The 20251-nt window shown below is 42.6% G+C and overlaps 1 protein-coding gene and 1 long non-coding RNA gene across 3 annotated transcripts in view; one reads left to right on the top strand and one right to left on the bottom strand.

The window, feature by feature from the left end:
• Nucleotides 1-20251, top strand: part of LOC100649030 (integrin alpha-PS2) — a 74768-nt gene that overhangs the window by 30372 nt on the left and 24145 nt on the right. For both annotated transcript variants that reach the window (XM_012315487.3, XM_003400092.4), the window contains exon 4: nucleotides 11941-12112. In XM_012315487.3, the coding sequence (XP_012170877.1) occupies nucleotides 11941-12112 (172 nt within the window). The remainder of the gene's footprint in view (nucleotides 1-11940; nucleotides 12113-20251) is intronic.
• On the bottom strand, nucleotides 8022-20174 carry LOC125386200. Its single transcript, XR_007226164.1, has 2 exons — nucleotides 16387-20174; nucleotides 8022-16262 (listed from the first exon to the last, which is right to left on the bottom strand). It is a non-coding gene; the product is annotated as an uncharacterized LOC125386200 (long non-coding RNA).

The raw sequence follows: 20251 nt of genomic DNA, 5'->3' as shown, positions 1-20251 counted from the left end.
GTTTTCATCTACCGTTTCACTGTCGTTGCTTCGTTTTTTGTAACTATCCAATTCGGAGATGCTTCTTCGTTCTTTTCTTCTGCTCCGTACTTCTGATCTCTTTCACGATCCGCCGACATTTCAAAGATACAGCTTCTTGATTGCTGCCAGATGTTTCGCGCTTCTGACCTTTCTCTCTTTTCTCCTTTCTCCAAATAAGAGGATCGTGTGTTTTTTTCCCCTTGGCCAGACAAATCTTCGTTCGATCGTGCTACACCGATGAAATAAACGACTCGTGTACGTAGGAAGCGAACTATCAGAGGAAAATAGAATTTTTCTTCTCAAGATAACTACGTGCGATCGTGAAAGAAACCTCTTCGTAAGAGTTCGTTCAAATCGTTTCATTAGGCCGTGAAACGTTAAAAGTTCTTCAAATTGAAGGAGTCTGAGTCGTAAACGCAATCACAGAATCTAACTCGAACGGCTGTAAGAAAAGAAAAAATCTCGTATTTCATTCCCGCCATCAAAACTGACCCAGAAATCACCCGCGTCCTCCTCAAAGAAATCTCGCGCACAATTTAAAACACATAAATTACCGGTGCAATAACAAGCTCAGCAACAAGTCTGAAAAACAACCGAAAGAACCGATCTTTATTAATACGTTACCGGGCAAAACCTCGGTACGGACGGCGTTCATAGTTCGGATTCCAGATGCTTTAGACGAAAATCTCTCGAAGCAAAGAAAGACGAATATTAATATAAATCTGCTCTAGTCGCTTTACCGATGCACGCTCTTTCAACGACATTTTTCATCGCATTTCCACCTGTTTCTCGTCTTATTCTTTGAGCTTCCTCGCGAACGTTGTTCTTTAACTGCTCGATCGTTTGTTCGCATATTGTTTAAGTAACGTCAAAAGAAAAAGGCGTCGAACGATTCGTAATAGAATCGTACGATCCGCATTACACGACCGCTAACCAATGATCGATATATGACGGTAATAGAAAAAGGTGTCGCTTCTTCCATGACACCCTGTATATGAAATTTTCTATGTCAATCGAGTGGAATAGCGGCACGCTTCACCTACTTTCCTCGCGGGGCAGCAGCTTGCGACTCTCGAAAAACGAACGAGACGAAAGCGGCGGAGACAATGAGAGCCGAGCAAAAAACCGAAGGCGGAGGAAAGAAAGCCCGAAGAAGGCAAAAACCGTGCACGTACACGGCCCGCCAGGGACCGAGGGAACAATCGGCAACAATAAAATACGACGAAGCCGTCGCGATAAAGCCACGTCGCGTCGTCTCGCGAGTCTTCGCGGAGAATCCGCTGGCAAAAACGCATCGATTAAAAGACGAACAGGACGCTGTCCACTCGAAACCTACCACCGACCCCGACGACCCACCTTGAGAGCAGAATCTTGTACCGAAATTCGTGTTCCCTCGCCGGTTTAATGGAAGTTTCTCTGGAATAGCGTGTGGTTGGATTTAGTGGTGGCTCGTTTCGAAAGATAGAAATTAGGTTTTCTCATTTTGGGTAGTTTTAGATTTACGATAGTTGGTAAGTTTCGGCTGTTGTTACTGTTCGTCTGATCTTTTTACGAAAGTTACCACTCTGTCAAGATATCGACCAACCACCGTTCGCTCTTTCCCACGCAAACTCTCGGAGGTGGAGTCGAGTTAGCCAAAGTTCTTACCTACTTTCTCTTCCTTAAAAAGTACGTAACATCGAAACAACGACAACACAGGTCGATAACCATCGTAGATATACGAATCTGCATAGATATTCGCCGATTTATCAATTTTCCCTCGTTGGATGATCCATCTCGAGCGCATAATCTCGTAGGAAAAATTCGCGTATTCTTCCCCTTTGACCTTCTGCCCGTACACGGTACATCGTTCGGAAAGAACGTTCTTTTTGGGGATTAGAACGCTATTCTGGTCCCTGGAACAGTGGTCGGGATCGATGGGACCAAGGGAGATCGAACGTTTGTCGGCTGGCAGAATGGAAATACCATTGTCAGAGAGAATGGACGGGACAATGTTTGAGAAATTCCCATGGCCTCGTGAGAGATACTGTGAGAAGCGGTTGATCATTCTGTCTCTGGATCTTCGAGAGGGTGTGTGGACGTTGTTCCTCTTCTTCTTCTTCTTTTCCTTCGGTTTTGTCTCGTGGTAGGTACGTGTTGCTTGCCGATTGCTGCGATCGTCTGTTCCTTTTCTTGTTGGAATTTCGTTGCGGTTTCGCTTGGAATCATATGGCTGTGCGGTTGCGCCGGAATTAAGTGGATGTTGGTGACGATTTATGATGAACGCTTCGATGCAGGCACTGTTGCAAGCGTTTCTGTGCCTGGTTAGAAACGTATATGGGCGTTTTTTTTCTGAGAAATACGTTGCTCGAAGATATATCAAGTTCGCGTTTCCTAGAGTACAATATCATAGAGAAATTATCGGTACGTAGATTAGAAAATCTGTATGGATAGGTTTCGATGGAGCGCAGATACCGTCATTTCAATCCGTACGCGCAGCCTTCCTTTTTCGTAAGCTTGCACGCAGAAGGAAGAGCTGAAGCAGAATAATGCGAGAAACGGAGACAATGCACATTCCGGGCGTATGTTTTGCCGACGGGACAAATTGCTATGTCCGCTAAACGACCGTTTTTTACCGTAAGGACCTGCTTTTGGTACCTTTAAGATCGTTTTCACGAATCAGCTTCCTGACCAATTCTAATTACAATTAGTAGCCGTTCGACGGCAAAAGCGCGTGAGTGGAACGATCGCATCGATCTTCGTGTCCGACTCTTTCCTGCGAAGAAGAAAAGGAAGATAAAAAGAAGACACGATGGAGACTTTTTTTGCGAACATTTACGCGTTTAATTAGACCGAATTACTGTACTCCGCATCGGCCAACAAATTTAATCTCAAGCTTAACGACTCCACCTAATAAGAATCCAACCCATACAAGCTCCCAGACCACAGAGATGCCCCTCGTCCACGTTTCACGCCATTAAAACACCTTCTCCGTTAAAAGAAGCAAAAGGAAAGTAAAACGAGCTCCTGTAGGTACAAGCAGCGTCGCTTTGTCCCGGATATTGGCCAGCGGCTCTTACAAGCGTGCCCATAATGTAACTCGTTGCTCGGCCATCAAACGTAACACGCCGCTGCCTGACGGGCTACGATAACTCACACCTTTCTTCTCGCGAATCTGAAATATCGCGGCCGGTATTCGCGACATCGAAACGCATTCGCAGAATCTTCCAACTTGCTCCGAGGCAGAGTCACACGCGGCCTTGTTCGTTCGTTCGACGAATCTTCGCTTTTCTACCGCGTTGGGACGCGAATTCTGAGTTAGCCAGCCCCGTTGACCGTGTACGCGCGATGTATAAATAAGGCAGTGACTCATTGTCAGCCGCGAGGTGAGTCAACGACGAAACCAAAGCGAACCAAAGTCTTCCGTGCGTGCACCTCCGCTGTCTTGTCCGCTTCCTCTGGCAGCCACCGCGCGTAAATATCCGTCCGTGGCTCGTCGCTCTGTTATCCTGTCACGGGACAGAGCTCCTGGTTCCAAGGAGGACTCAGGTGAAAAATATGGCCGTGCAACGGAGGGACAAATTTAGCGGGGATATTTCATTCGTGCGGCTGCCTCTTACCTTCTTTGTGTTCTTATTTTCGAGGCTTTTTGTGCAGGGATGTTTTATTTATTTTATAACTCGGCTGGTTTGCGCGATCGGGCTGACTTTCTAGAATTCATACTGTTCAACTAGTGCACTGCTAACGAATAGTTTTCATTCGTTACCTACTAACAATAGCCTAAAAATAATTGCTATTTTATTTGAAGCAGAGAACGCGGGGGGACGGTGTTTTTCCTTTAAAAGCCAAGAACTCGCGGTAATAATTAATGTTTGTTAATTCGTTAATGGATGGGAATAAGCCGACCGGGCCTTCCGGTATTAAAATCGAGCAGAGATTTCTTCCCCATTTTCACCGAGAACATCGAGTCTCCGTAATCCGTGCGATACTGCCTCGTTTCTTCTCTCGACTCCAAGCGCACCAGAGAGAATTACGCGTTAAATCGTGCGTTATCCTGCGGTATGACAAATCGGATTAAGATCCAACGCGTACGGTGGGCTCATTTGGAGCTGTAATTTGCCATGAAATCGCCGCGTTACGCCTTCCAGGGGACTGCTCGTTGGATTAATATATCGAAGGGAGGGTGTCGTTTTTAGCCCACAGTCTCGTCCACTTACTAAACGGGGAAAATATTATCGTTGTTTTTTTTTACAAGTAGTCGGTCAAGGTTCATTTCGTTCGGCTTTGTACGCGGCAAAATGATTATAAGGTATAAGCGAAAAGAATTATTTTATCGCTGTTAGTTTCGTGGCTATAATCTGGACGATTTATTAGTAGTGGAAATTTATTGAAAAGCTGAATAATACTTCGATGTATTATGTAGTTATCGGAGAAAGGAATTTCCTGAATATATATATATTTTTTTATTATTTAATTTGTACTTTACAATTTGTCCAGTTGGACATTTGGTAAATTTGATGAATACATGGACTTGAAAACGACGAAAACATCTTTTATTCCATAAGGAACGAAATAATCGGACGATTGTAGATTTACTGTTCCAATCGCCAATTACTTTTTGTCAAGCGTGTTTTGTGCGAGACGTACGTGCAAAAGATAGAGACGCTGGCTCTTATACTTCAATTAGTAACGATAATTATTAACGTCACCGATAACACACATCACAGAAAATGAAACACGCGATACAGTTGCGAAACGTTTCTTTTCACGATGTAACATGCAAGTACACAATTCTATATAGATCGAGTTTTTTCGACAACGCATTGTAATTTAGCGTTACCAGCATACAATATTTTCTATGGATTGGCAAACGATTAATTAACATTCGGCAAATTCCATTCGACAAAGATACGTACATCTTCTTAATCCAAAATTTCGTTTCGTTTCGTTTTCGACACATGTAGTCCACGCTGTACTCATATGCAATGCTCGAACATCGTGCAAAAATGAGGTTGTACAGGTTCGCCGAAAAACATGGTCTGTTCCACGGAAGCCATTCCTGTATCGACTACTCGAAAATACGACCGATCTATCCTCGTTGGTTAGGTCTGGGCGCAGCCGACCCGAGATGACCTCATTCACGGCTCAAAAATAACTTACCGCCCGCCTGGTCGTTTTCTCGTCGGCGATACGTCCAGTCAGTTAGCTTTTTTTTTGAAAAAATTTATTGACTATCAAAAAAAAGGAGAACGAAAGGAAACGAAGGAGGAAAAGGGAAAGAGCTGAAACAAAAAAGAACGACGATCAGCGTGCTTCTTCGTCAAAGTATTAATTTTATTATCGATTGAAAATTAATGCTGCAGATACGAATAATATGTTACTTCCACTTTGATAGATTTTCGATTAACGAATTTTCCAAGAAAAAAAAAAAAGAGAAGAAAATCAGTAACGTGATTCTTTTTCAAGTCGTGGATTCTACGAGACACGTAGCGATTTCAAACGTTCGGTAGACAGTGTATATTTGCAAGCTCGATGAACTTTACAGTTAGCATTAGCGTGTTCCTTTTAGCCGGTTTACAGTGGAAACGCATTAAGAATTGCAGATAATATTGCAGCCGAGAAAATAGTGGCACATTGTTTTAGTTTGTAGAGGCGTGGAAGATACGGTGGTACCGGCATTGTAGCGGTATTTGTCAACTATCGGCCTCGGGAATTTCCAGCGTGCACACGTGCGTTACACGTTTCGTACAATAAAGGTCAAACGCTAAAAGAGTTTACGGTAGGCCGGCCGGTCTGTCGTTGGCCTGCAACGAATCAGTCGCCTTGTAAACTTTGACGTAAGAAGACCTCGGCATTTATCGTACTTTACGCGCGAATCCTCGAATTTCGATGAAAAACGGTTGGCAATGATCTAATTTCCAATGATGCGACACGAATGCTCGGAACGATGTAGGTCGACGATAAGAATAGTTATCGAATGGAGAGAACAAAAAATTAAGAGAAATTTCATTTAAAGGTAACGATTCGTTAAAAGAGAGAGAGAAAGGAAAGTTTGTAACCCATTTATCGATAGAAAAATCGCCAGCTTCCCGCTTTCGAAAGAGTAATCTCGAATTTACTGCAGGAAGTGGACGTGGCTCACGATAATGAGAGAAATAATAGAACTCCTGTTGGCTGTTAGGATATTTCACGTTCCTTTAGATAAGTCCGTTTGACTGCTCCGATTGCTTTACGCTTGAAAAGATAAGTATTATCGTCCCGTGAGAGAGATACGATTGCAATGATTCGTGAGCGAGATATTTCCGAGTTCCTAAAGGAAAGAAAATTCAATCTATTTTGATGGAACACCGTGATTTATCGGTTGCTCCAAAAAGCTGTTGTAAATTCAAAACGTCTGATAATACAAGTTTAGCTTCCCTTTATCTTCTACTATTTTTATCTTCCGTCTTTCGTCGTTCCAAGAAACGTGGAATACACGGATATTTTCATGGAGTTTTCTCGCGTTGTAGGCGAACGTATAGGTAAACAAATCCGATGGTAGAACAATTCCTCGAGCGAAAATAATCGCGCAAGAAGAGAACGAACTTTGGAAAAAAATCAAATTGTATAATATTTTATAATCGCAGAGTATCTATCGTGTAGGTACACTCTTCGCGTTTTCTCGATATTCATTTATTCGCTCTTTCTCTTTGCAAACTTTCCGATCATCCCAATTACCGCATCGCTCGGCGATCATTACACAATCGTTCGAACCGAGAATCGAAAAGTTGAACAACGTTGAAAAGAAGAAAGGAAAGAAAAAGAAAGGGTGTATCGTTCTCGTGCGATAGGAGCGCGTTGAAAGGCCACGAAGTGGTCGACTGAAGACATTAAAGGAACCATGCCATCAGCGAAGCCTTAAGCTCTTTCTCTCTCGAGTGGTCCTTTTAATGAAGAGTGAACGCAGATACAGCGAAGGTGCAATCACTCGTGAAGAATGTTGAAGTAATTACTTCGAGAAAAACTCTACATCTTTACTTTTGTATATCCGTGACCTGGAGACCGCTGTTACGCAGAAGATAGAATTTAGTGAAAGAAAAAAAAAAATATTCTAAATAAGGAGAAATCCATATTATCGTACCCTTGAATATAAATTATGTTTTGGATTACAAGATCTAGAAAAAAAGAAGCTACAAGTAGATTTCTATTGCTGTTTCTTATAGGCTTTAGCTAGAGCTACAAGGTTAACTTTTTTGGTAATGTCCTTTGTAACACTATAAAAGTGTAACACTGTAAAAAAGATCTGGATACATTATACTTATAGCTTTATTTATTTCAATATATTTTTCTATTACAAATTCATCCACTCGTTCTTCTATCAGTCAACCTCAACAAAGAATACAACCATCGTTCGAATTATCATTCTCTTCCTTTCTCTCGTTCCATCCTCTTTCCTTTTTCTTCTCTCCTTCTTTCTCCTTATAATTAGAGATGCGCGAGTTTTCGTTGCCCGAACATGCTGTTATTCCGTTACTTACGGTCGTGAAAACGCTCTGAAAACGTGTCATTATTCGAGTTTAAACTCTTCCGGGCTCTGCAACGACGAGTAAATTGCATTGCTGCATGCCGCTCGCGAAATTCACGTCTTTCCGCCTTCAAATTCGTGCAAGATAAGCGAACGAGGTTGAAATTACACAGTGGTGGATGATTAGCGTCGCGCGAGGCAACCGGGCAACACCGAGCATCCTTGAATGATGATTTGGTGGCTGCGTTTAGAGCAAAGACATCGTTAGGCAAGGAAACCGTTGGTTTTCGTAAATGCGAGGATTTTAATAATTTACGATATAATCTTTAGGAAGTTGGGAAGTTGGACGATTCTACAGCTTGTAGAAAATCTGAAAAATCGGTAGCCTAAAAATTTCGAGTATCATCGTCTCTATTGTATGGTACAATTAAAAATAAAATCCTCATAGAAGTCGAAGGTTGTTAACCATTCAGTCTGTCTACGGAGGGTACAATAGAATAAATTAAACACGAAGAAGTTCATTTTGAAAGTATAATTTATTTGAAAAAAGGAACGTATCGTGTCTCGAGAACGAGTTACAGTTGCCGCAAAGATCTCGATCTCGAAAAACTGTCCGTCCGCAACTTTTTCACTGCGCGTTGGTCATCGCAACATTGTAACACATACGTAATCCGGACAAAAGGAAGAGAGAACGTGTCGAAACGTTTCTCCTCATCTGCTTTTTCAGCGTGCACGCGTCGATCAGCTGTCGATTCCTTAATACGTATCTCGATCAAGATACATCCGAACCCGATTGTCAAACGTATAAGATCGATTTACTCGTAGAGGCTCGATCACGATCGATCCGCGAGACCAGCTGTAACCGTGATAATCCCAGGCTTGCCTCTTCGTCCGCTCCTTCTTCGACTCTCCCTCCTTTTCTACCACTCGACGAGATGCATTCAAAGGGCTCACCGAGGACTGCCTTTATTCGGAACGCGTCCGATGACCAAACCCATTCTTGTATTTCGACGCGGCTGTCCGCTTCTATTATACCTCTTGATTCCACCGTATTTTTTAACCGCCTCTTTTTCGTTTGTTCTAACAGCTGTTTCGTTGCTCGAGTCATTTCTTTTTTCCTCTGACGGGAGTAAGCTCGGAGGTAGTTTTCGAGAGGTAGGAAGTAGGAAGTGGTTGAGAGTTGCTCGTGAATTCGATTTTACTCGACGCAGTTGGAAATTAATCGTGTTCCTAAATTTGTGATTTAGTTTGCCAATTGATAGAGATAGAAGACGATGGAAAATTCTTTGGGAATTTTGTGTCATTAGATTTCTTTTTATTTGGAAGAATTTTACAATCAATTCTCATTGAGAATTATAAGCAAATTATTCTGCCGTGGTATTATAACGCGAATAATAAGTGTTTATCGTATGTTTGATTCTGAGTCATTAGATGGATTAAAAAATAGTGTTTTGGATTAACAACAGCAGTTGCGCTCCAATGGTCGAAACGCATTCTAATAAGATTCTCAAAAATCAATTCAGCTATTTCTATTGCTCGTAACAGAACGAGAGATAGGAAGCAATACAAAAATGACTCATCTTTTACGTTGCAAACGCGCTTGCTGCATAAGTGGATATTTTTGTATTTGAAAAGAGTCGTACGCGCGATCTGAGCCGGTGATCCTTGGGCGATTGAGCTAAACTGGCGCAATGGATAAATTGCGGTACACATCGACGCAGGCTCTTCTTTTTTCACGTTCCTCGTTCCTGTCGGCTGTTCCCTGCCTCTCGATCGGCGAAAGAACACAACTGGTCGTTACGTTCAATTAAGTCACGACTCGGCGACACTTCGTTCTACCCTGGTACGCTTTTCTGCATCGAACCGTTCGATTCCGATGCCCGCGATCGCGCGTCAAGCGTAGTCGTCGGTATTCTCAACGCAACAACAATAAATCGATTCCAGCGACCGTACAGTCGATTGCTTGTCGATACGATCGCAGCCGAGAATGTTAGAATCGGTTTGTCCATGGAAATTTGTCCATTCGCTTCGCGACGGTTTCCCGAGTTGTTCGCGGAGATATTTCTTTCGCAGTCTATCAAAGTATAAAACAAAAAATACGTCGCAGAACGAGCTACACGTATGTAGTTTCGTTACGAACAAATAAAGGTCTTTGAAATTTTGAAAGCTCGTAGATAAGATTTTTGATCGTCAGGAGATGTCTGCTGCGAAGTACAGCAAGTTCTACTTGAAACGTTTCTTTGCATAACGAATAGTTTAGAAGATAAGTGCGTGTGTCGCTTCAAATGGGTCACCGTGTATAAAACTTAGCACACCCAACTCCATACTAAGCGCGGATTAACATTCATTTCCACTTCCTAAATCGCTTGAATCGTCCGAAACCGTTCAGCCTTTCACTCTGGATGTCTCAATCCCCGATGATCCGCTTTAATCTTCAATGAACGCTGGATGATCGTCCGATTCAGAGAGCCTGCGATACGACGTAACATTGTAACGCGCCTTAATTGGCTCGCAATTAATAATGCAGTGTTGCGTGTACTGGTCGTGGCAACAACATACGATCCTCCTGCACGCGGAATCAGCATATACGGCTCGTTAGGGCTCGTTTACACACAGAGTTAGCCTTGGAAGCCGATTAAAATGTTACTGGACCGCGTCCGAGACGATACCACGCGTTTGTTCTCTCCCTTAAATCTGCGTGTAGACACGTTTAAACGCAGCGGAGCCTCCTTTCAAGGTGTTTGATTTACGGCGAGCCGTTCGAATTGAACGCACGAGCTGGCTACGTGCACGAACAGAATCTCAGCCTTGCGGTGAATGAAATCGTGCATGCGAGGGAATTAATTAATAACGCAGCACAGATTGATTTATCGTGGGATTTTCTTTCGTCTTTCTTTCTTTTTGTATCTGTTTATTTTCCGGGCTCGGTTGCAGTGAAAGTATTACTTTCTTAATATTCGTTTCGCATTGAAATTAATCGTCGAACGAGTACCGAAGAGCGAACGATAAAAAATAACGACGTTAAATCGAGTAAAGAATTTGTTTAACCAAATTTAACGTATAGTAGAATTATTACGTTAAAATGTGAGGTATGCGTGTTCGACATCTCTGCGTTAATTCCTTTCCAAAGACTATAGAAACGAAATCCTGCATCGCTTCCCTAAGCATTGCATTTCTGATACCGATACGCGTCTTAACAGCATTATTTATAATTCCGTATCGCTGTGTGCCACCCTTCTCTCGAGAATGCAAATGGAATATAGAGAGACTTCAAAGACCGATACATTATCTGTGACTTTACGACTATTACAAATCGTACCCAACTAAATCTGTCAAATCAGTGCAATCAAGAAACAAGAATTAGGAGTCAAAGATCACGCAGGGTAAATAACCGGGCGATATTTCGCGCGAAATTAGCACAGATCCTCGACGCAATCGAGCGGTAAAGGATGCCATAATATTTCACTGGAAATGCAAAAGATATAGAAATGATTAATGGAAGCATAACGATCGCGATGTGCTACATCACGAGGAGGTACGATCGTTACATTTAACCCTAACGAGATTGACGTGTCGTGAGTCATTAATCTCGGCATCGTCCTAAAATTTCCGTGAATTCTACGATTAATTTAATTTGCCAGCCGTCGTGGTTTTCTCTTAAGCGACGAGTCCCGTAACGAGGTGGCGCGTGACGAATTTCACGGGAATTCTCTTAGACCCGATCCCTGTTCGATGAAACGCGAAGCGTGTCGTTACGTTTTATTATGTACGTATATTTATACGCCGGTTATTAAGGCCATCAGCTGCTACAGTTAGTTGCCTGGTCAAGTACAGACGATTGACGTAACACGATGATGATCGTTACGCGTGAACCGAGCCTTGTCCCAGGATTCGAGCGGACGACTGCGAAGTCAATTGTGACACCGCTGCCGAAAATACGAATTAGTCAACGCTTGTAACAGAGTCGTGCAGATCGGATGACACAATGCGGAGTAACGTTTCGAAGTGAAAACTCCAATTTGCTTGTACGTACTTTTGAGAATGTGCATAAATTTAACAGATTTAGAAGAAATGGTTTTCATTGAGAAATGAACTAAGAGGAAGAAAATAATTTGCTTAATAATCGTCGTTAAGTAATCGAACGTAATATTAATGTACAGGGAAACCTGTATATTAATTGAAATACCATTTTACTTCAAGACGATCGAAACAAGAATTTGGAATTGGTTGCGTAAAGATCGATCCACGTGTATTTACGTGGAATTTCAATCGGCACGGAAGTCCTTGCCTGTTGTACGTTGGAACAAAATGTGCTTAACGAGTGGACAGGCTGGTCGTTACGTCTAATTGCGATGGAACGGCCATTAACAATACGAGAGCGCGATGCGTGGCGAGAGGCGAACGACGTTAAACGTTCCTGTTTGATATGCTTGCAGGCGTGCGCCCCGAGGTACATCTGGTTCTCCGTGTCCCAACAGAAGTACGATCCGGAAGACAATCGATGGAACAAGGACTCGCCCGTTGGAAGTAGAAGGGAACCCGTTGGCACCTGCTGGGCCGTCAGCAACAACTTCAACGAGTCACAGGAATATTCACCCTGTCGCACCAGTGAGTTTATTTTTATACGTTCGACCTTTTTGCTTCTGAATTTCAGTATTTTCTTTGAAATAATATAAACATCGTGGGAAATGATATTTATTATTGGAAAGCAGATTCGGTAATTATCTAGAATCGTGCCCACCTCACCGACTTCGATGATCTTGAAATATGTTGCCAAGGCCATTATTCTGAAAAACCTTCTCGAGATATTTGCAAAGATCTTTCGTTGAATTTAAATCTATAATTGGCAGTATATATATATATGTATTTCTATGCTAGCGTTGCCGGCCGCCACTCGACGATCGGATATAAATTTAGCCCAACTTATAACCCATTAATTTTTTCCTTTAATCCGTAGGTTTATTTATAAGGCTGTGTTATAGGAATGTGGTCGCCATTAGGCGACCGCCTATGCCAGAATTCACGCTGCAATGATAATTCATGAATATTCATGAGGTAAATTTAACAAAAGCTTTTTGCCAATATCTTGAATATAAAGCCGAACAGCGGTCGCGTGTGTGGGAAAGAGCTGTTCAGAATGGCGACCTTGATTTTTAAGGTCACTGAAATCGACGAGGAGGCCACGCTTTTAAATAATCACCGTAGACGTTCTACAGAATTTTTAGCGATTCTCGCTCTTTCCAAGAATAGTTTGATCCAAGAAACAGGTGTCTTGCTTTGAACGGTGGGTCAAACTACAACCTCTCCGGTCTGTCTCGGTCTTTTCCAAGATAAATTCGAAAAAGTCACGGCTTATATGTACATGGAATCGCCGATTTTGATGAACGTAGTTAGACTGAAGTCAAGAAAGCCTCGAGTCTCTGAATAGCGGGTGGTTGGTAAACATTTTCTCTCAAAAAGTTATTTTTGGCACTGAGACCCTTGTCGCAGCCAACGATACATATGTAAATGGATTACGTGCATTCACGATGCTATAAACAGTTGTAAACAGCGTCTGAAGAGCTCTCTCCTCTTTCCGTTTTGCGTGCTTGTTCGAAGGGTAGCACGAGCTTCGTTTTCTCAAGTGGTAAATCGTTTGTCCTTTGAGAAATCCCACGGGACGAACTTTCTCTCCGACAAAGACAAGGATACTCCGCGACATGTGGCCGTATCCTCGAGGCATGGCGACCATAAATACGCACGGTAACAGGATATTTCCTGTCGTCCATGCAGGTCTGCCATGGTGTTTTAATGACAAAAGACGTATCGATTTTCTCGGAGCCGGTGAATCGGCTGCTTGTTTCACTTTTTCTTCTTCTTTCTTAATTCGTTTCATGTTAATAGTCGAATCACTCGATTTCATCGGTTCTTTCCTTAATTTTTCTGAAATTATTTACTCCTCTGCGTTTTTACGGTAGGGTTCGTTAAATGGCACGAAAAACTGAATCTTAACAGAGCTGGAACGTCTCTTAGTTTCTATTCTTTCTTTTCACATAAAGAAAAGTAGCTCGATGGTATAGGGAACTCGCACGAAACCAATAGATAAGTGGCAGACACGAACAAAGTGTTATTTTAAAATCTATCCGAATGCAAACAGGAGCTGAACGGTTAAGCGTTGAATCCATTACGGAAAGTGCACTTTCTTCTGTTCTTCGCGATAACGTTCGTGCCATTGTTCGAAGATAAACTACTTTGGAATGTCCTGCATTTTTCTGTTATCTACTGGTTATCACTGGTCCACCAGACTTTCAGCGCAGATTCTAAAAGTTACTTATGCATGGCACTGCCACGTTGTTGGGATATTTCGGAAGCCTTTCCGGTCGATCATCTTCCGCGGTTCCAAGAAAAAAGGAATCGACGTAAAATTATATCATAACGAAGAATACGATTCGGAGCGTGTAATTTCCTTCTTCTAATTTTAACGTAGAAGAAAGAAAGAGAAGAATCTAAGAGGTTCATCGTTTAGGAATGACCGTTGGCGTGAGAAAACGGCATAGTTAGTTCGCCTTATCTGTTTTGGCGCGATAAGGAAGAAAAACAAGTAAAGGAGGGTTCAACGAGAAAAACGATTTTAAGACTTCCTCCTGTGCTCGGTGCACGTTCGCGTACCAAGGGCAGATTCTTTTCAGGGGCAGAAATATGCCGCGTGGGTTGTCCTAGCGTCACACTTTCCCGCAATTAAAGTCAAGCGTTCCTTCGCGAAGCAAATCTTGCACGCGCTCGCGTGTTTTACGCGCTGCGGACTGATGCGCTTCCTGTCACGCGTGTGCTCTACATTTTCTTGCTAAGCTTCTCGAGACCAAGATGAACTTAGCAGAATCTGACGCGTTTAAGTGGCTTCTGACTCGCTGGCGTCTGACATTTTTTTCGGTCACCGATGATCCAGCGTTTCGCCGTAGAAGATCGATACGTCGACGTTACTTTCGCAAGACGAGCCACCTTCGGCGAAACTGATAAAAATGGTTCGTCAGAAAACGTCGATATCCTCGCGGAAGTGCGACGCATCGCAGACGTGTGAGCTCATCGTCGAGAAATTCCGCGGCGAGAGTCGAGCAATTAAACAATTTGTAGCGGCCAAGCGGGCCAACGTTTGCTGTCGCTTTTCCCGAGAATCGTAAGGCGCGTTCTTAACGGCTAGATCGTTTATGAAGCCGCGCGCTGCTCGTTCTATCTGGATATTTGCTCATTGTTGCCTTTTCTGGACGCGAATCGCCATGTTCGCTTCTCGTCTGTCGACCGACTACCATTTGTCGTTACCGCGTAGATATAATTCGCATTGGAACGTTTACTTTTCCAGCTGTGCATTATACGAGCGTTTCATTAACATTCGCGTCCTTCGACGACATAGATCGCATCGTGGAACGGCTGATTTTCTATCAGGCGAGTTCTGTGCTTTGTCAATTTTCAATCGCTCGTAGGAGATGACGTTGGTGTTGCAAAACAGCACGTGAGATCATCGATGCGTCGTGAATCGACGAGAACAGCCTTCGGGGAAATTGACTCATTTTTAGGTTTGAAGAAGGTGCCGTCATCGGGAAGGAAGCTTTAAAAATTTTTAGTAGAAATTGTAGTTTTACGAAATTTCGCCGAAACCGTTGTGGTCGCTCCGATCATACCATTTCTATTAATATCTTTCGTTCCATCCTTCTGTTTCATTGTCTACTTCGTGGTTTAATACGCAAGACGAACATCCGCAAACATCTGCCACCACGTAATTTTTATTCCTGTAGATTTGCTCACGTGTACGTTTCCGTTTGTCGTAAAGAACTGCCGGTAACACCTATATCAGCATGCAAATACATATGCGTGTTTACACCGATATGCATAAACGTGCGAAGCACCTTAACGCATCGATTAATACTTCTTTATTATTTATTATTTATTATTTTAAAACTTAGGAGGTTCTTGTCGATTATCACGAAACATATATCGCGCTACTGACGATCGTCAGAATCTTTAGACACAGTTCTTTGCCACAATTGTGTTCTTGCGTCGGAATAATCTGAAAAGAAGTTCTGACTTACTGACATCTTTCAGCCGTTAAGTCGAATGTTTGTAAATTTTCCTTCAATAAATAATCCTTAATAAAAATTCTTTTCAAATGAATTCAAAGAATGAAGATTCATTCAGGAGATGGAACGCTGTTTTTCGAATTCCATTGAAACCGATGTATTCTTTGCATAAAATTCCTACGACGCGATCGTATACCTCTCACCCTCGTTTACTTCTATTTATTTAATCACAAACACACGTCTATCGTATCATGCGATATGTTTCGCAAATACGCTACCTCCACATCATTTTCAATCGGATTAAACCGGGAAAATATGCTTTTCAAATAAAGATTACACGATGTTTTTCCTTCTATGGTAGTGCAAATAGAAATTATCGGCCGGTTCGCCGTTGGTTCATCAACGTGGCTCGCTGAAAAATCGACCGGTCGACTAATGGCCTGGCGATGTGCTAAACGTGTCACAAGGAGAAGAAAAGGGTGTACGGTTAAGCGCTACTAAAAAGAGCTTTTACAGCCAGGATGGAGGTCTTCCAAGAGAAGCGTAGACAAGGTTTATGATTCACACTCTATCTATTACCTTCGATGCGTTCAGTCAGTGATTACAGAGCAGAACGACTCCGATCCATCCTTCACGATGAAACGCCACAGTGAATGTTTCCATAGAAATCGGCCTGTTATTACGGCGTGTGGTTTCCAACGCTTCCCCTTAAACGTGCAACGATTTTATCTAAGTTTGGTATCGAGTCGGAATCGTGGCTTCTTACGTCGACTAGGAAATAGAAACTCTTTTTTTTCGCTCGAATATTTTTCCTCGATTTGGACTACGTACTCGATGGTTAGTTTCATTAGATCGCACGATGTCGATGTCGGTGTCAAAGGTAATTGGATGTCCTTGAGTTCTTTAGATTCTTCTGTATTTTTCTCAAAATGAAGAATATTTTTGACAAGAGGAAGGGCTCGTTCCGACTGCGAAAATTGATGAAATTAATTTAGAAACATCGAATTCTCGTAGGAATATTATTTAAAACTAGAGCTCGCTTGCTGCAAGAAGAAGCTTTTCGTATGCAACGTTAGCAAGACGATTATCAAAATAGTCGAAGGAAGCAATCAGTTCGAGAGAACTAACCATCACGGTTAATAAAACAGTACGCACGTTTGTTAAGCGCGAGAGGCGAGAGAACATTCCCTCGTTGTTCGGTGGCGCGATATCGTCGCCACTTAGACAATAAAACGGCACATTCGAGAAACGCGAGCAGCGGCAGTAGCATCCAGTGAAAGTGGCGATGAATTGCCATTGGCAAGCCGCGTTCTAACGATGAAAGCCGCCCACTCGCCGAAGCGTGGTTCGAGAAGGAAGCTCGTGCAGGAAAAACACCGAGAAGAAAAACAAAAGATGGAAAAACGGAAAATTGTAATTAGAAGGCGCCGTTGCCTCGGGCCGCTAGCTCAGCATCGTTCTAACAAGGCCAATTAACACTTGATCCTGCTTGAATTACGATCGTGTTGCCGATCTCTCTACCGGCTTCGCCGTGGATATTCGTTTCTTGCCCGAGGATTTGTCAAAACGAATGGCCGTCGCTACTTTATTCGCGGCTACCAATAAAAATCACGGCCACTTTGTCCTCGCTTGACGAACTATTAACAACAAGAATGCTGGTGACAAGATCTTGAATTCTTCGCGTTGCAATAAGAACGATCCGACTCTTATTGCGATTTTATTGCGGCTCGCGCTCGCGTACAACAGGCGCTTGGAATTGCTGTTCAGAGATAAACCTCTGCGGTGTTTCGTTTGTTTCACGCCGATTGTCTTCTTGCTGGCTTCTCCAGGATGGAAATGCAATTTCGTTCTTGCTTTTTTCTTCGGCTATTCTTTTTCGACAGTTTTGCAACGATTGATCTGTCAGGGGAAATGACGTTGTTTACGGCCGTAGTACGTTTTCACGACGAGGTTTCGAACAGCTCGAGCGAACAATGGAACGCTCGATAGTTTAACCAAAAAGTGGAATGCGCTTGCTTCGATTTACGTCACTTTTCCTCTTATTTCCTTCGTACCGATAAAAATATAATTTCACTCGTCATCGATTCTCGTTATGGCGTTCGAAGCTATCTAAGAACTGAACCGATTTAAAAAAAACAGTTAGAAAAAAAGGAGTAATCCGATAATAGAAAAGCGTACTTTCCAAGCGACTGTAATCTATCTTTTTTTACGTTAAACCGATTGCACAAACTGACGCCCTCTTATTTCCAATTTAGTTTAATAATTTCAACGTGGTATTTGATGTTTTCAATTGTTCAGATTATTTACCACGACCATCGAGTTTTGTTTTCTTCTTATTAAAAAATATACGCTTGATAGGGGATACTTAATCGCCCGTCGACACACTCACACATTTACGCGGAATCAGAATCACAGTAGCTCCATTCATTCTCTGCAACTCGATTAAGCGTCACGTGTACGAACGTACGAACACTTTCACCGTACCGTTTTAATTTCATTCTTTAAAATTACGAATTAATACTTGCAGCGAAAATCATCATCTTCATCGAACGATCTTTAATTTACTCGAATATGTGTTTCGTTTTAAGACTCACGCGTCTTATCACTGCGTTACTTATTTACATTTAGGTAATTTCATTTGCTACTTTCAATGTATATTTCCACGCGACAAGGATATCGTTGTTTTCGAAGGTCCGTGCAGGTCCACCGTGTCGTTAGGCTTACGCTTCGTTTGCTTACTCGCAGTAACTTTCTTCGTGTTTCCATAGCGTTCGTCGTGGGCCCAAGTTCGAGTGCAAAGCACTCTGTTACCGACGAGAATAGCACCCTCGCAAAGCATCGAGACACGAAAGAGTATAAATAGAGCGACTGGCGACGATATCCTCCAATCGAACCTGTCTTTCGTTACCTCGCGCATTAAGGCAAATTTTTCGCCAAAAAAAAAGAAAGAAACTTTGTCAAACGTAAAAATAACTTTCCATTCTACCTATACCGAAATCTACACCGAAAAGTCACTTTTCATCGGACCAGACTACTAGAGCTTTGCGTATTATACGACACAGGATAGAAGGTAAATTTGGAATTTTTCAACACTACAGGATTTCGTTTCAATTATATCGCAACACGTTTCTAATGAATCATTCAGTACACCATCTACTTGGAATCATTCTTCAAACCATTGATTTCTCACGTATCGATTTTAAACACGCCATTACCGGCTATACATCGAGATCGAAGGCCCATTGGGACGCGATGTTAAAGGGCAGCTGTCTCTCTCTTTAGAGCTTCTTTGCATGCGCGCGAAGAAACGGCGGCGCCGATCGACCACGTTGTTTTTTCTCTGGCCGACACGGCTGGATCGGTCGTCGACGACCGATTGATGTAATTGCGTGACTGGCAGCTCGTCTAAAGTGACCGATCGGCCGTCAGGGCCCCTTCTCGTCGTCCTCATAACGTATGTACGTAGTCACGCTCGTGTAGACCAACGCTGCACGCTCCTGGATCCCACCGGATATTCTCCCATACAGCCGTCGTTTTCTTACACTGACAGTCTCTGTCGGGCCGTGAGCTCGATTAAAACAACCACGACTCTTCGTTCATCGAATGCAACTTTCGTTTCAAGCATTGGGACGATGCGAGCGAACGAACAGCTTGGAGATACGCACAGGTGTATTAGAACGATATGTGAGAAGTCGAGGGAAATCGAGTCGGTTCAGCTGTAAAATTTCACGCTTCGTGTCATTGAATTTTTTAATTATTAATTTCGATGGTATCTGGTATCGCGTATACGGTATAGGACTTGTCATTTCTTCCTGGGAATAATTTCTTTTTGGATCGCGAGTAAATGACGTGTCAGGTTGTAAAGATGTATGATCGAACGATTCTTATTAAGAGTTTATTAGGAATTATTAAGAGCGGTTAAGTTAGTTGAACGTAATGGTTTGATAGTCGGATAGCGCAAGCTAAACGAGCAAGGAGACACGGATATGTAATTTCATAAAAGGTTGTACATCGTAAAAGAAGTCAGGAGCAGCGACTAAAGCAAAAGTTCATTGACTCGCGATCAATCTCTTAGCAACTGCCAAGAGTCAATATTTAATTCATGGAATGCGTTATTTATTCATACGGTGAACTAAATTCAAATGGAATAGGTGAAAAAACCTATTGAGAAGTCGAGAGAGTAAATCATCGTATCCTGAACATTTCTAATCGCGCCACATGTAATTCATTAATTAATATTCACCAGCGTTAGAATTACGGCAAAACCTACGCGGTAAAATTCCTTTAAAGCCGAGATCAACAACCTCTCGGCTCTCGAATCTGCCATGAAAATTAGAAAATTCCTCGAGACAGAAAAATTTGAAGAGGACACAGTAGCGTTACACGAGTCCACGTTTTCCTTCGTCCGTCGATTCATAAATTCATAAATTGCGCTTAATGGTAGCAACGTTAGAAACGCGGACGTAACCTTGACTAGTTGAAACGAAGAATGTTCGATGCAATAGCAAAATGCTGAGTTTTGTTGCTTCCTTTCAGCCGATAATGGCCGATTGTCGGTTAATGGCAGCGACTCGTCACGATTACGTTGGCGCAGGCTTTGACGAGTGTGGCCAGCTTATTGACGCTAATGCCAAGTGTCAGGTCGAGATTAATCTTTCCGGCGGCAGTCACATTCGCGCGATCAATCTTACGCGAG

The sequence above is a fragment of the Bombus terrestris genome, chromosome 13 (genome assembly GCF_910591885.1).
Source record: "Bombus terrestris chromosome 13, iyBomTerr1.2, whole genome shotgun sequence".
Lineage (NCBI taxonomy): Eukaryota > Metazoa > Arthropoda > Insecta > Hymenoptera > Apidae > Bombus > Bombus terrestris.
The sequence above is the reverse complement of the archived record's forward strand: the minus strand, read 5'-3'. Positions and strand labels throughout refer to the sequence as shown.